We start from the raw sequence: 15,621 nt of genomic DNA on the forward strand, positions 1-15,621 counted from the left end.
TAATTTCAGGGGGGAAACCCCAGCGGTTTTCAGAATTTTGTAAATCTTTTGAAATTGTGCTGTTTTTTTGTTTCATCTCTCCACTTTCTGGCTGCCTTCCAACTTTTGCCAGGTGGAAAACAGTAAGAGCATTTCTGAAAGTAATACCTTGTGTTAAATGAACATTTAAAAGTGAAAGTGTTCCTTAAAAAAACGACCCTCCTACAAATCCTTTCTCACTCACTGTCTCCAAAGTGGAAGAAATTGGGAACAACTAAAAACATGTGAGTGGGGAAAGAAGTTTTGCCCTTAAATTGTTTCATTAGAATGTTTAAAAATGTTTGGGATTTTTTTTTTTCCTGTGGAAACTTTTGCAGGACACAATGCTGCTTTTCCAGCTAGTTCTAGTCTGTATTGTTGTTGATTTTCCTTTTATGTATTGGTTTATTTATATTTTTTTCCCTGGCCTAGCGCCCTCTGATGGGCCGGAGTAGACATTGCAATGTCTAGGTTTGTTGCAGAGCATCCTAATCTTCTGCTGTGTAGTTAGAGCGGAGACCAGCGCTGGGAGAAAGGTGAGTCAGAAGCAAATTGTATTTGAGACTAGCTGGGTGACTCCTCCACACTATCCCAGTGGGAAACAGCCACTGCAAAGATTAAAAGGCGGGGGAGCTAATATACTAATCAGTGGTACAAACTCAATACAGGGATTATTGTATAGATTTAATGTATCTAACTCTGATTACTTGCACTTGTAATTAAAATAATTAATCAACACTCTGAGGCCGTGTTCGTGAAGCTCTGTCCTCTTACAGCCATGGCCTGTGAAGTGCAGCTCTGTGTGTGTTCCCTTCCTATGTGCGTTTGCATGCAGACCAGTTCATTCTGTGCTTACACGTGCCCCTGGGGGGCGCTCTTTCTCTTGTGTATTTCTAAAGCGTCCCAGCACTGACAGAGCAGAGGGTGGCGTTTTCCCAGGCCCAGCGACGGCCCTCCACCTTTGAGAGCTTTACCCAAAGCCTGAACCTTAGGCCTGTGTGTCCCTTAATCAAATAGAGGATCCGTTAATGCCATTTATATCAGGACAGCTTCTTTCTGGCAAATCCATTTAAAGGTACCACTGCAGATTTCACCACGAATCTGATTCTCCTTCCACACCCCACAGCTGTTTCCAGTGTCAGGGGCCGATAGTGAGACCCTGCAGAAAAACAAAGAAAGTCACCACTAGATCTAATCACCTAGCTCGGGGTGGCCAACCTGAGCCTGAGAAACAGCCAAAATTTACCAATGTACATTGCCAAAGAGCCACAGTAATACATCAGCAGCCCCCCATCAGCTCCCCTGCCTTTCTCCCAGTGCCTCCCGCCCACTGGCAGCCCCACCAATGAGCATCTCCCCCTCCCTCCCCTGCAGCTCCCGATCAGCTGTTTCGTGGCGTGCAGGAGGCTCGGGGAGCGGGGGAGAAGTGAGGGCACGGCAGACTCAGGGGAGGGGGTGGGAAGGGGTGGAGTGGGGGCAGGGCCTGTGGCAGAGCCAGGGGTTGAGCAGTGAGTCGGTGCCTATACAAGGAGCCGCATATTAACTTCTGAAGAGCCGCATGTAGCTCCGGAGCCACAGGTTGGCCACCCCTGACCTAGCTCCTAGAGCAGCACTTGTTTGTTGTTTATTAGCACTTGATGTTTTCCCCCCCTGCAGGGTTCAGATACCTCACTGAGCGTGAAAGGAGCTGGTAGGAGAATGAGAGAGAAACAAACCACCTGTGTTGGGGGTTAGTCGCGTTGCTTCATGCACGGCAGGAACGTGCAGAGACACTGTGGGGGAAAAGGGTGGCTGCAAGTGTAACCCAGGCCTGCTGGGGGTTGTGTTCTGTCCCCCTCTAGTGGCCTAGAGGTTAATGGGTCTGCTACAGCCTCACTTTTAGCTCATGCAGCAGAGCCAGGAGCTAGTCAGTTATTTTTTGCCAAGGTCCAAATTTTTCACACCACAATAACAACAATGAGTAAATAAAAAGATTTTGCGGTTTGTTCAAAAGCATCTGGAGGTCCAGCTTTGGCCCGCAGTCCACCCATAGCCTAGCCCTGCAGTAGATTCTCATGCACTAAGCTTCAGAGGTCCCAGGTTCGATCCCGCCCACCAATGACCGGACTCAGTCACCGTTACACAAGAGCCTCCTCAGACTAGAATCTCAGTGGACGGGGATCTCTGCAAAACTGCCAGGAGGGTGGGAGACGGCGGCCATGGCTACTGAATTACTTACCCCCCCCCCCTCCTCTGCTGGGCTCAGGTGAAACACACACACCCAGAGTTAATCTCTCCTCCACAGCTTTGTTCCCTCTAGCTGTCATCGGCTCCCTGAGTCCACCAGATGAATTATAAACTGTGTACTTGGCTTCTGTACAGTGTCTCCCATTAGCCAAACTGTGCCTCGCTTAACAGAGCCTCAAACTTTCTCTGCCTTTTTTTTTTTTTTTTGGTAGGTTGCAAGAGTTTTTCGCTCTTTAAGCAGGGAGCGTGAGGGAGAATTACTATCACTGTAGTGCCTGGGAGCCAGGATCCCATTGTACGAGGCGCTATATGTTAGTTATTAGGTGTATTACAGGAGCACCTATGAGCATTGGCGCCAACTTCTCCTGGCGCCAGTGGGTGCTCGCACCCTCCCGGGCCCTGCCCTGACTCCACCCCTGCCACACACGCTCCTGCCCTGCTCCGCCCCCATTCCAACCTCTTCTCCAAAGTCCCCACCCCAACTCTGCCCCCTCACTGCCCCATTGGACTCCTTCCCCAAATCCCCGCCCCGGCCCCACCTCTTCCCCTGAGGGAGCTGTGTTCCCACTCTTCCCTCCCACAGTTTGTTACACCACGAAACAGCTGTTTCGCGGCAGCAAGCGCTGGGAGGAGAAGTGGGGACGGCGCTCAGGGGCGGAGGCGGAAGTGAGCTGGGGCCGGGGGGGGAGCCTAGCTGCTGGTAGGTGCAGAGCACCCACCAATTTTTCCCTGTGGGTGCTCCAGCTCTGGAGCCCCCATGGAGTTGGCGCCTATATCCATGAGCTCCAGTCTGGGAGCAAGACCTCGGTGTGCTAGGAGCTGTACAACCACAGAATAAAAAGATAGCCCTTCCCCAAAGAGCTTCCAACCTAAGTATAAGAACAGAGGGAGACAGACTGGGGAGTACAAGGGAACAATGAGATGAGGGTCAGTGGACGACGTTATAGCTGGAGATGCTGCGATCACTCTTTTTGTGGCTTACCTTGAAAATACGGCCCTTAATATGTGAAGCCTGGGGTGAAAGTGACCTGTGAGTGCCAGCCCAGCAGAGCTTTGCATTTGGCCCCACAAACAGCCAGAGTGATCAAGTTACAAGGTGATTGCAGACTTAAATTCAAAACAGGAAATACTCACCCTGTTTGATTTAACAGGGAACCATCCACCCACGTCCAGTTTCCCTTGGAGGTGGTCAGGTGCAGTCCAATCCAAACTGGGTATTTCCCCTCTGTGAGGGTTTTTATGAATTCCTGTAAAGTGTAGGCCAGGCATACCAATAAATGTAACTGCCCGTATTTCACTATGGTCCAGAGCCTTGAAAGAATTTAGGCTCCTTCAGTTGATTTGAAATAAATGGATATACGGCAGGGGTGGGCAAACTTTTTGGCCCGAGGGCCACATCTAGGTATGGAAATTATATGGTGGGCCATGAATGCTCACAAAATTGGGGGTTGGGGTGTGTGGGGGGACTCTGGCTGGGTGTGCGGGCTCTGGGGTGGGGTTGAGGATGAGGGGTTTGGGGTGCAGGAGGATGCTCCGGGCTGGGACCGAGGGGTTCGGAGGACGGGAGGGGGATCGGGGCAGGGGCGTTGGGGCGCGAGAGGGGGTCAGGGGTGCAGGCTCTGGGCGGAGCTTACCTCAAGCAGCACCCAGAAGCAGCGGCATGTCCCCTCCTCCGGATCCTATGCAGAGGCGTGGCCAGGCAGCTCTCCGCACTGCCCCATCCACAGGCGCCGCCCCTGCAGCTCCCATTGGCCATGGTTCCTGGCCAATGGGCGCTGCGGGGACTGCGCTTGGGGTGGGGGCAGCGTGCAGAGCCCCCTGGCTGCCCCTATACCTAGGAGCCGGAGAGGGGACATGCTGCTTCCAGGAGCCGCATGGAGCGGGGCAAGCCCCCCGACCCTGCTCCCTGGCAGGAGCTCGAGGGCCAGATTAAAACAGCTGGAAGACCGAATGCGGCCCTTGGGCCTTAATTTGCTCACCCCGATATACGGAGTCAAAATGACCTTCAAGGATTCAACCTTAAGTTTTGAAGTTCTGTGCCCAAAAGAAAGCAGAGTATGTGACGTGCAGGACCCTAGATACTAGAGCTATGCATATGTATTTTGTAATGAGTGAATAGACACAGTTGGGGCACTGAATTGTAGCTGTTAAACTCTTCCAACTACACCCCTGTGACATTTGGAGTGGAACTTTTGTAAACAGTACATGCACAAAGGGATTTACATCTCTGCATACACCTTTGTGGATGTGGGCCTTCGTTTACGCTCAGGATTATCAGAAAATGGGCAGTGGGATTTCACTGTTTTCAAGTGCTCCGTACGGTATCTTAAGCCCACCGCTGGTTTCCCGTGGCGGTTGTTTTTACACTCTCTCCTCCACCCTTATCTTCTGCAATGGAATGATTCTAGGGTCTCCTGTGGGTGTTCCCATCCTCCAGAGAACTCTTCTCCCACTGGGGGGAACCAGCTGGGCCTTGGCGAGTCTAACGTTACAGCCCAGGCCTTGGGCTGATCTGCCAACGTGACTACAGAATAACGGATTACCATAACGTGAGTGACTCAAGTGAGGTGATCGCCTATCCAGTCCAGGGGTTAGGACACTCACTATGACTCAGGACACCTGGGTTCTATGGCCTTGGGCTGATCTGCCAACGTGACTCCAGAATAACGGATTACCATAACGTGAGTGACTCAAGTGAGGTGATCGCCTATCCAGTCCAGGGGTTAGGACACTCACTATGACTCAGGACACCTGGGTTCTATTCCCTGTTCTCCCACAGACTCACTGAGTGATTTGGGGGCAAGTCCCTTGGTGCCTCAGTTTCCCCAGATGTACAATGGGGAAACCGAGGCACAAAGGGAATTGCCCATCTGTCTATCAGGGCTGATACTGCCCCATCTCACGGGGTGTTGAGATTAAAGAGTGGGAGGTGGTCAGATACTACAGCAATGGGAGGGGTGGGGGTTAGAAGAGCACTGCGTTTTGATAGGTCAAGCTCGACATCTCTTCAGCTGAAGTTCCCATGCCCTGATATTGACTTTACCATCGCACGCTGGTCCTGGATCACGAGCATTCGAGAGCTCTTCGCTGAGCAGTCCTCACGACTCTCGTTCCAGTTTTTGCTCTCTTTGGAAAGCCAGTAGCACTTGTCCCCATGCAGCAGCCAGTTCAGGGGACAGAGTCTGCACCCGGGGGGCCCTGGAAGGGGAAATGTAGAGAGAGAAATTTACTGAGACTAAAGACTCAGCAAAACTGTGCAAATGGGTTTGAAGCCTCCCGGCTAACTATGGTAACCAGGGACTTTTCTCTCACGTAGAATTTCATCTGCTGAGAGAAAAGCCAGAATTGGAAGAGCTGGGGGGTTGCGGGTCCAGATCGAGGGGCACCAGCGGAGCTGTGGGATGGGGGGACCCCAGGGTTGGGCTCACAGAGGCTGTGAGTCAGGAGTGAAGGGCGCTGGCTGAGCCGTGGGGTGAGGAGAGCCCAGGGCTGGGACAGCAGGAGGCTGTGGGTCGGGACTGAGGGGCACCAGCAGATCTTGGTGGGGGGAAAAGGGTGACAGGGACCCAGATGCGAATTAAGATCTCCTGGGGCCCTTGGCCAGAGCAAGTGGGGAGGCCCTGGCGCCAGAACTGTGGCCCTGCCCCACCCCTTCCGTCTGCGGTCCCACCCCTGTCCCGCCCTCATCCCGCCCCTTCTGCCTGCAGCTCCACCCACAGCCCCACCCCTTCCTCCACGCCCCTGCCCCCATTCCATGCCTGGCCCCGACTTGTTCCTCCCGTTCCCTGTGGCCCCACTCCATTCTGTCCTGCCCCCGCCCCTGCTTGCTCCTTTTTGCCCCTTCCCCCCACTGCGGGGCTGCAACCAGAGAAGCTCTGTACCCCAATTCCTCCAGCCCTAGGGCCACGGCGGGAGGGGGAGGGGTGGGGGAGATTTTTCTGTGGCCCCCAAATTGGCTGGAGCCCCTGGGCCCGTGTGGTAATCCACCACTGCAAGGCCCCGCCCCACCCCGACACCTCCCAGCTGTGTGAACTCCCCCCACCAGAATCCTTCGCTCAGTAAACCCTGCTCAGAACAGTGGGTCAAATGCCCCCAAACTGCCTTCTTCTGGAGTTGGGGGAGGGGAAACAGTCTCTCAGCCTTCCCTCCCCCATCCTCAGCTGCCTGGACATCTCAACCGCTACAGGAATTGGGGAGGGGGAAGGGGAACCACACCCACCCTGACCTACCCTGCTTCTCTAACCAGTTCCCTTTCCTCCTCCATCGCAGGCAGAGGTAAGGGGAAGCCAGCAGCCTGTGTGGGAGGATCTGCTGGCCTTAGAGATGATTGTGGTCATGTAGCCTGATCTCCTGTGCAAGGCAGGTTGGAGACCTTCCCCAGACCCATAACATCTGCTTGAGCTGCAGCACGGGGTGGGGCTGCTCATTTTTCAGACGAGGTTCAGATGTGCAGGTCTACAGCGAAGGAGCTCAGAATGGCCCAGATCAGCCGCACCAGCATTAAGGGGAGCTCTCCCGCAGAAACCTTGATGTTGTGGGACCACGCGAGGCTGCTCTCGGCTTGACCCAACCCCCGGATCTGCAAGCAGGACCCGTGATTTGGGTCGCAGGGAGCTCTTCCGCGGACAGAACCGGGCGGGCGGAGGGGAGTTGCGTTTACCTGCTGAGCTGCTCTGGGGGGAGTCGCACAGATGCCGTCTTAGGTGCGACGCCAATGCGCCGGTCTCTGCTTTACTGCAGGGGCCCTGAAAAACTTCATAGCCGTATCAGTGTGAATGACTTAGGGTTGGAATGGTGAGAACACGGGGTTGTAACAGAGCAGGGATCTCAAACGCAAATTACCAGACGGGCCACATGAGGACTAGTATATTGGCCCGAGGGCCGCATCATGCAAAGAGAGATTTTAATAAAAAAACACCTGTAACTATTCCTGATGTAGTCAGTAACACTGATGATGATCTACACTAACAGTCTATCAACATAGCTGCAATGGCAGGAACTTTTTAACGTAACGATTCATACAAAATACGTTGCCACTTTTAACAAACATTCTTCCCAGCTACTCACAGCAAAGAATCAGACATGCTGAACTTCATACCTCAGACTGCTCGTCTAGTCCATGAGGCCCCGCCTCTTCCCACCCCTTCCCCGCCCCCATTCCAACCCCTTCCCCAAAGTCCCTGCCTGAACTTCGCCCCCTCCCTGTCCCTATTCCAACCCCTTCCCCAAATCCCGGCCCTGCCTCTTCTCCACCTCCTCCCCTGAGCACGCCACGGCCCTGCTCCTCCCCTCTCCCGCCTGGAAAGTCCTAAGCACCACCAAACAGCTGTTTGGCGGTGGGAAGCGCTGGGAGGTAGGAGGAGCAGCGGGGACGCGGCTCGCTCAGGGGCGGAGGGGAGATTGGCTGCCGGTGGAGTCGGTACCTATGGCGGGCCGCTGGAAATAACTCCATGGGCTGCGTATTTGAGACCCCTGTAATAGACTATTTGTGAGGGTCTATTGACTGGTAGGGAGTGAGGGGGCAGATATGGGGTAGATAGATAGCTGTGTAGGGGGATGGATAGATAAGGTGGTGTGGGAGGGTGGATGAATAGATAGATGGCTGTGTATGGGGATGGATAGATAGGTAAGGCAGTGGGGTTGGATGGATTGATGGCTGTGTATGGGGATGGATAGATAGATAAGGTGGGGGGGTGGATGGGTAGCTAGGGGTTCTGCTGATCGCCATATTTGGGGTCGGGAAGGAATTTTCCTCCAGGGTAGATTGGCAGAGGCCCTGGAGGTTTTTCGCCTTCCTCCGCAGCATGGGGCAGGGGTCGCTTGCTGGAGGATTCTCTGCGACTTGAAGTCTTTAATTCACGATCTGGAGACTTCAACAGCTGAGTCAAGGGAAAGAATTATTCCAGGAGTGGGTGGGTCAGCTTTTGTGGCCTGCATCATGCGGGAGGTCAGACTAGATGATCATAATGGTCCCTTCTGACCTTAAAGTCTATGAGTCTATGAGGTAAGGTGGTGTGGGAGGGAGTGGATGGATAGATAAGGTGGTGTGTTGGGGTGGATAGATAGATGGCTGTGTAGGGGGATGGATAGATAGGTAAGGCAGTGGGCAGGGGGGTTGGATAGATAGATGGCCGTGTATGGAGATGGATAGATAGATAGATAAGGTGCGGGGGGTGGATGGATAGATAGGTAAGGTGGTGGTGGGGGTGGATGGATAGATAATGGTGGAGGGACAGATAGACAAGGTGTTGTGGGGGGATAGATTGTTAGATAAGGCAGCATCTAGGGCATTGGATAGATAGAGAAGGCAGTGGGGGGGATAGATAGTCAGATAAGGTGAGGGGGGGGACAGATAAGGCAGTCTGTGTGGGGATTAATAGATGGCTAGATCATTCATTACAAACATTCAGATCCATTCCACATTAGCAAAGGGAAAGTTATTCTGAATGGGTCACTTGAGTGGCATACGTCAATGTTATCTTGTTCATGTGACATGTCCTGCCTGGGTGAAGAATCAAGTCATCTCTTAGCAACTGGAACAGAATCCTAAGTCGAGTTCCTGCCCCATGGTTAGAGTGTTAGCCTGGGATCTGGGAGACTTCCCTGCTCTGCCACAAGATTCCTATGTGACCTTGGTCAAGTCATTTTGTCTCCATAGGCCTCAGTTTCCCCATCTGTAGAAGGGGATAATAGCTCTGCCTCACAGAGGATTAATTTGTTGAAGATTGCGTGGTGCTCAGGTATACAGGTAATGCGGGCCTGAGGTAGAGCGGCACTGTGGAGGGACACGAGAATGTTGGATATCTCGCCGTACCCCCAAACACGTGGCTGGGTGGCCTTGAGCTACTCACCCCAGATGCTCAGCGCCATCATAGCTGCCAGCAGGACGATGTTTGCAGCCCAGCTGACCCTCAGAGCCAGCTGATGCCAGCGGGGAAAGAGATGGCATTCTGTAAGAGTGATGGCATGCTGACGAAGCACTCTCTGCTGCGGTTACGTGAGCTAATGATAATTATAAAAGGGGCTGGGGCTTAGTTAGCTCCTGCTGGTTCAGTCTGTCTTAAAAAACCCTCCCAATTGGGGCAGGTCTCTCCTTATTGTGATAACAGAGACCAGTTTGTTAGACAGAAATATACCATTCTTAGGAGCCCCCGCCCCCCGTGACTGTCTAGCCAGAATGTTGCATTGTAACTTCTGGAACAATAGAACTGATGAAGACTATGAATTTTCAACAAAAACAAAACAATCCCCCCCCCCCCAAGAAAAAAATCACCAAAAACTGAAATATTTCTATTTGGAAATGTTGCTTTATTTCCTTGTGGGAGCTGTAGTTCAGGTTCCTCATCTTCCCATTCTCCTCTATAGGCCAGGCTCCTGGTTGGACTACATCTCCCATGATGCCCTGTGGTCTTCTCTGTTGGGAGAGGAGAGAAGATGTGCATCATAGAGTCCCTGGCCCTGGTGCATCACAGGAGATGTAGTCCAGCTGGGGAGCCCAGCCCATAGAAGAGACTGGGGACACAAAGAAACTCAACTGCCCTGGTGCCACATGGGAGTTGCAAAGAGTTTTATTTTCAGGCATTCTGGTTTTTTAACCAAAGAACTGACACACATTTTCTGCAGAAAGCAAATGCTGTTAGCAAACAACAAATTGTCTAGCCGAAAGCCCAATTTTCCATTGAAAATTGATTCAACAGAAAAATGTCAACCAGTCCTTCCTGTGAATTAGTAGCACACGGGCTTACGCCTCTTACGCCTTCATTGTCTAATATGACTGTGGATGGTCTCACGATCCATCTAAATAATGGATTCATTTGTACTCCTGCTATGATTCATGCCTCAATATCTACCACCCACATTTTTCCCTGCATTACTAGGCCAGTGTATATTCTTATCATATATACAAGAATGTGTTAAAGCTTGTGACGCAGGCCCCAGCTTGCAGCCCTGACTGGTAGCAGTCCAGTCGGCTGTGGAAGAAAGGAAGAAACACACAGGCACCAGTTGGCCTCATTGCGGTCTTCATCCTCTTTGTGCTATCTCAGCCTGTGACCTACATGAGGCTCAGCACAATGCCTTGGGTGTGAAGTGAGATCTCTGTGGGGAAAGGTTACAGAGATGAACGGCCAGCTGTCACTGAGCTGAATTTATTGCTGGTTTATTGTGTCAGTTTAGTTTGGTGTCAGCCCTGTGGGAACGCTGGGTGAATACTGTTACCAAAAAAAAAGCAACTGTTACTCTCGGATGTATTAGCTGGAGCATTGTAAGCAAGATGCGAGAAGTGATGGTTCTGCTCTACTCAGCACTGATAAGACCTCAGCAGGAGTATCATGTCCAGTTTTGGGCGTCACGCTTCGGGAAAGATGTGGACAACTTGGAGAAAGTCCAATGGAGAGCAACAAAAATGAGTAAAGAAAACATGACCTACGAGGAAAGATTAAACAAACCCCATTTTTTTTCAGTCTGGAGAAGAGAAGACTAAGTGGGGACATGACAGATTTCACGTACATAAAAGGTTGTTGTAAAGAGGAGGGTGATAAATTGTCCTCTTTAACCACTGAGGATAGGACAAGAAGCAATGGCCTTAAACTGCAGCAAGGGAGGTTCAGGTTAGACATCAGGAAAAACTTCCTAGCTGTCAGGGTGGTTAAGCACCAAGAACCTAGAGAGGTGAGGTTGTGGAATCTCCATCATTGGAGGTTTTTGAGGACAGGTCAGACAAACACCTGTCAGGGATGGTCTAGAAAATACTTAGTTCTGCCTCAGTGCAAGGGGCTGGACTAGACGACCTCTCGCGGCCCCTTCCTGGCCTACAGTTCTATGAAAGTCTGAAGTCAGTGGGAGTTCTGCTATTGACTTCAGTGGGGCCAGGATGACACCGTCGGCCGTGGGGCAGAGTTAAGGCCATGTAAAGTGAATGCTACTGCACCTGGGGGCGGGGGGGGGGGGGTAGAATGAGAGCTTTAAAGGCCATGTGCCCCCAAAGTGAGGGACAGTGGCTGAACAGGAGCGGATGATTCAATGTCACCTCTGGTAGAGCCCTGGTGTGAAATAAGTTTGCCCCCTTGCAGCCTTCAGGTGGGGAGCAGAGGCAATAAGGTGGGGTCGATTTTGCCACCCCAGAGGGGGACGGGAATTCCCCCCCCCCTTACAGCAGGGGGTTTAGCTGCTACAGGCAGAGCTGTGTCAATGCACTGCACTGCACTGCAGGATGTTTGTGGGGCTGACCCAGTGTTTATGTGATGATGCACTTTGAGCGTTGGTCACACACAAGAGAGCAGGAGAGTGATTTCTCTCTATCCTATGCAGAATTGAACTCCTCCAGCAGGAGACACTGGACTTATTACCCCTCATCTCCTCTTGCCCCCAACCCCCAGCAGATCTTCTGTGGCTTCCTGACAGAATCTGATCCCAGCTACCCTAGGGCAAATACAGAGTAAAGCAGTTAACTGAGGAGAGTCACTCCAGATTTACAGCGGAGTCACTGAGACCAAAATCCATCCCTGACTCCACTGCCTGCAGTGGGGATCGCTCCAGGTCAACGAAGACCAGACTCCAGCCCTGAATCTATTGATGTTAGTGGGGTCGCTCCAGATTTACACAAGTGTCACCGAGGTCAGAATCCGGCACTGAGAGCTCACTCCGGATTTGCACCGGTCTGAGGTCAGAACCTGGCCTTAATTCTACTTCTGTTAATTATTCAATATTTGTGTTATAGTCGTTCCCAGGGGCCCCCTTGCACTGAGCGCCGCTGTATGCACACGGTAAAAGCAGAGCACCTAAGATTTTGCAATCTAGTTTAAGAGAAGATGTTACAGGGGAATGAATCAACAAGACCACTCAAGGCTCCCGCTAGAGGAACCGAGAGCTGAATCAATAAAACACTGAAATCCTGGTCCTCCCAGATTCTTCCTGCTAATTACCGCTCATCCTTCCCCAGACGTGCCCATTGCAGCTCTCTCTCTGCTCCTCGATTTGCCCCCATCTGTTCCACAAATCCCAGAGCGAAACCTGTACAATTCCCTTCTTTAACCAAGAATCCGTAGAGGTCCTATCACACAACTCGCCTCTATTCAGATCAGCGTGTAAGATCATAAGCGGCCATGAAGGGTTCTGAGACACATCACTAGTCAGGGGGTTCTCAGAGCGTGCTCTATTGTGTTAAAGGATTACAGATCCCAATACAGACCCATGGGCCAGTGCTTCACATGACACTGAGGAGCAGCAAGATGCCGTCCAATCTCCCTTAAAACTCCCCATGCTGCAGCATGCATTAGAAATACAGCATCACGACCATCGTGAGAACATAGGTGGTAAAATCCACTTACTGAGGTGGTGAGGAGGTTGGGGTCGGCTGGTGAGGGACGAATCTCCACGGATGTTTAAATCAGCATAGACTATTTCCCCAGCCATGGCTGGTTCAACTGGAGGCGAGCGCACGCCCAGGGGCTGGGGATCTGAGAAAGGGGCAGCTGCTTCTTTATATGTGAACTGAGGCAGGTGACTCAGCCAACATCAGGAAGTGGTATCAGGCAGAGGCTGCTCAGTGGGTTTTTTTTCCCCTTCCTTACTGAAGGCTAATGAAGACACCGACTCCATATTCTGCTCTAGGGTGATTATGTTGCAGAGCCAGAATTTTTGGGGTGAAAGCGTATTATGTTCATGGCATAGCCAGAGACAAATTAGATGAAAAACATAAAATATTCTTGATGGAAGACTGCAACGTAGCAGGACTTTAATGCTTAAAATTTAAAATGATGACACATAAGAACCCCAAAACAGTGAGAGACAAAACAGGCTGCTCCCTAAGGCAGAGAGGCACAACTCAACCCTACCTTGTTCAAGGTCAGCGCTTTGCAGACTGACTGCTGAGACCCATATTGCAGGCTTCCCTACACAGCACCTTAGCCTGCCAGCAGGACTAGGAACACCCCTGAAAATTTTAAGTAATAGTGTAACCCACACACCTTTTGTGTGTGGTATTCTGTCCCATCTAGTGGCACTGAGACCACGTAAACAGAGAGTTAAAATAAGTCTGCTTAACAGCCAGTTGACTTTTAGCTCAAGCACTAAGCTCCAAAGGTCCCAGGTTCGATCCCGCCCGCCGACCACCGGGGTATGTCAGTGTTACAACAGCATATAATTTTTTGCAGTTTTTGATACCGCACATATTGTTGCTTTTCCTGCACTAGAAAGAAGCTGCTGCCTTTTGTGTGGGAAGCAGCAGCTGTGAGCACTCAAGGGATGAGCCACACAGCGGGCAAAGCTGGGAAATGGTTTGACAATCATGCTGTGCCTGGCATTCATAAAGTGTCAGCTGGATGTGGCCATCTTGAATCTAGGCACCTCCAGTCCTGTTCGTCACAGCTGTAAGAGCGACATACGCTTGGATTGATGTCTGCGGTGATCATGGCTGAGTTCCCCTTTGTGGTCTCTAGCAAAGGCTACTCGGCAGGAGGCTGTGGAGATGTGGGTGCGTCTCCTTTAAGCAGGCTGCTAGGTGAGCAGACTGGGGGAGTTTCCAGGGAGGAAAGCCCCTCTGGGCAGCACAGCATGCCTTCAATGAGGCAGGCGTTCCTCCCGAGCCCTGCCTCGGTCAATGAGCACCTTCAAAGGCCGTGAAAGTTTGGGGGAAGCTGAAAATGGGGCTGAAGAAAGATCCAGTTTCTTTCAAGTTCCCCAAAACTTTAAGAAGCTGCAAGGAGACAATTACCCCCAAACTCCTTGGGAGCCCTTAAACTGCTAAGGGAAGCCCAGTCCAGAAGCCCCCTCTTTCCAGCCGATCATCCTATATCACCTTCACCAACAGCGCCTCCTCCATCCTTTGTCTTTGGTCCCAGGCAAACAGGTCACCTGGGCCCTCTCTCTTCCGGGGCCCTGTCTCTTCCATCCTTTGTTCTCCACTGTCTGGAACTGGCTGGTCAGGTCACCCAGGGTCTTCTTACCTCAGCCCTTTGTCCTCCCACTGGCCAGAACCGGCTGCCTTCCAAAACGAGGTGGGACTCTTAGTCAGCAACACGACGACTGAGGCCTGGTCTAGGCTCCAAAACTAGAGCGACCTAGCGACGTCGTTCAGGGATGTGAAAAACTGAAGGCCTTGGGTGCCATAGTTAGGTTGACCTAACTGCCGGTGTGGATGCAGCTAAGTGGTTAGAAAAATTCTTCCATCAACCTAGCTACTGTCTCTATGGTGTGTAACCTCCTATTGGTGTGGGAAGCGTCTACACTGCAGTGGCACAACGGCAGCACTGTAGATGTGGCTTTGTAGCGGCTGTAGTGTAGACATACCTAGAGAGAGTTGGAACAGCAGTGGGGGCCAGGAGCGGCGGAAGCGCCTAAAAAGGGGTAGGGAGGCCACAGGCGTCCAAACCGTGGCCCAGCCCCCAAGCCCCACCCCCGCCAAGGCCCTGCCCCCGCACCGCCCTGTCTCCCCGAACCCCTGCCCTCACACCACCCATTCCTCCCTAGGCCACACCCTCACACTGCCCCTTTCTCCAAGGCGCCACCTCTTCCCCCATGACCCCTCCCCCTGCTCGCTCCTCTCCACCCCCCCGTCACTTGCCCTTTCAGCCAGTAAAAAGTGTGTGTGGGGAGGCCCATGGCTCCCTGCCCCTCTCATCCTGTTCCGGTGCCCGTGGTGGGGGCTGAAAGCCAGGATTGAGGGCACCAGCAGAGCTGTGAGGGGGTTGGCCAGAGCTGGGATAGGAGGGGGCTGTGGTTTGGGATAGAGGGGCCTCCACAGAGCTGGGGGGGGGAAGAAGGCCAGGGTTGGGATAGCAAAGGGCTGTGGGCAGGGCTAACGTGCAGCAGCTAATCTGTATGTACTGGGCAAGCCTAAACAGCTTTCCATTCCCTTGGGCATTGAGCCTGCGGTTTTTAAAGGACATCTAGGGAAACGAGGCCTGGTCTACACCAGGAAATTAGATCGGTGTAATGACCTCGCTCAGGGGAGTGAAAAATCCACACCCGTGAGCCACACAGTTAAAGCGACCTGACCCGCTCCTGTCGGCGTAGGCAGTGTCTTCACTGAAGCGCTGCAGCAGGGCTGCTGAAGCGTTTTGTGCATAGACGAGCCCTTAAGCCAGAGGTGGGCAAATTATGGCCCACGGGCCACGTCCGGCCCACGGGACTGTCCTGCCCGGCCCTTGAGCTCCCGGCTGGGGAGGCTAGCCCCTGGCCCCTCCCCTGCTGTCCCCCCTCCCCCACAGCCATGCCGCCACGCAGGCAGCTTACGCCTACCCACCTCCCAGGCTTTCCAATAAGCCAGTCCTGCTGTTCTGAGCAGCATGGTAAAGGGGCGGGGTGCGGGGGGGTTGGATAAGGGGCAGGGGAACCCAGGGGGCAGTCAGGGGACAGGGAGCAGGGGGTGGTTGGATA

General features: G+C 52.6%; 1 protein-coding gene across 1 annotated transcript; it reads right to left on the minus strand.

Annotated features, from left to right (window-relative positions):
• Positions 1 to 1,053: 1,053 nt before the first annotated feature.
• On the minus strand, positions 1,054 to 12,657 carry LOC135887321 (killer cell lectin-like receptor subfamily B member 1B allele C). The gene is made up of 6 exons (XM_065415084.1): positions 12,573 to 12,657; positions 9,096 to 9,194; positions 6,905 to 6,997; positions 5,288 to 5,442; positions 3,379 to 3,491; positions 1,054 to 1,177 (listed from the first exon to the last, which is right to left on the minus strand). Exons 1-6 carry the CDS (start codon positions 12,655 to 12,657, stop codon positions 1,054 to 1,056), a joined length of 669 nt encoding a protein of 222 aa, XP_065271156.1.
• Between the last annotated feature and the right edge of the window lie 2,964 nt (positions 12,658 to 15,621).

The sequence above is a fragment of the Emys orbicularis genome, chromosome 13 (genome assembly GCF_028017835.1).
Source record: "Emys orbicularis isolate rEmyOrb1 chromosome 13, rEmyOrb1.hap1, whole genome shotgun sequence".
NCBI lineage: Eukaryota > Metazoa > Chordata > Testudines > Emydidae > Emys > Emys orbicularis.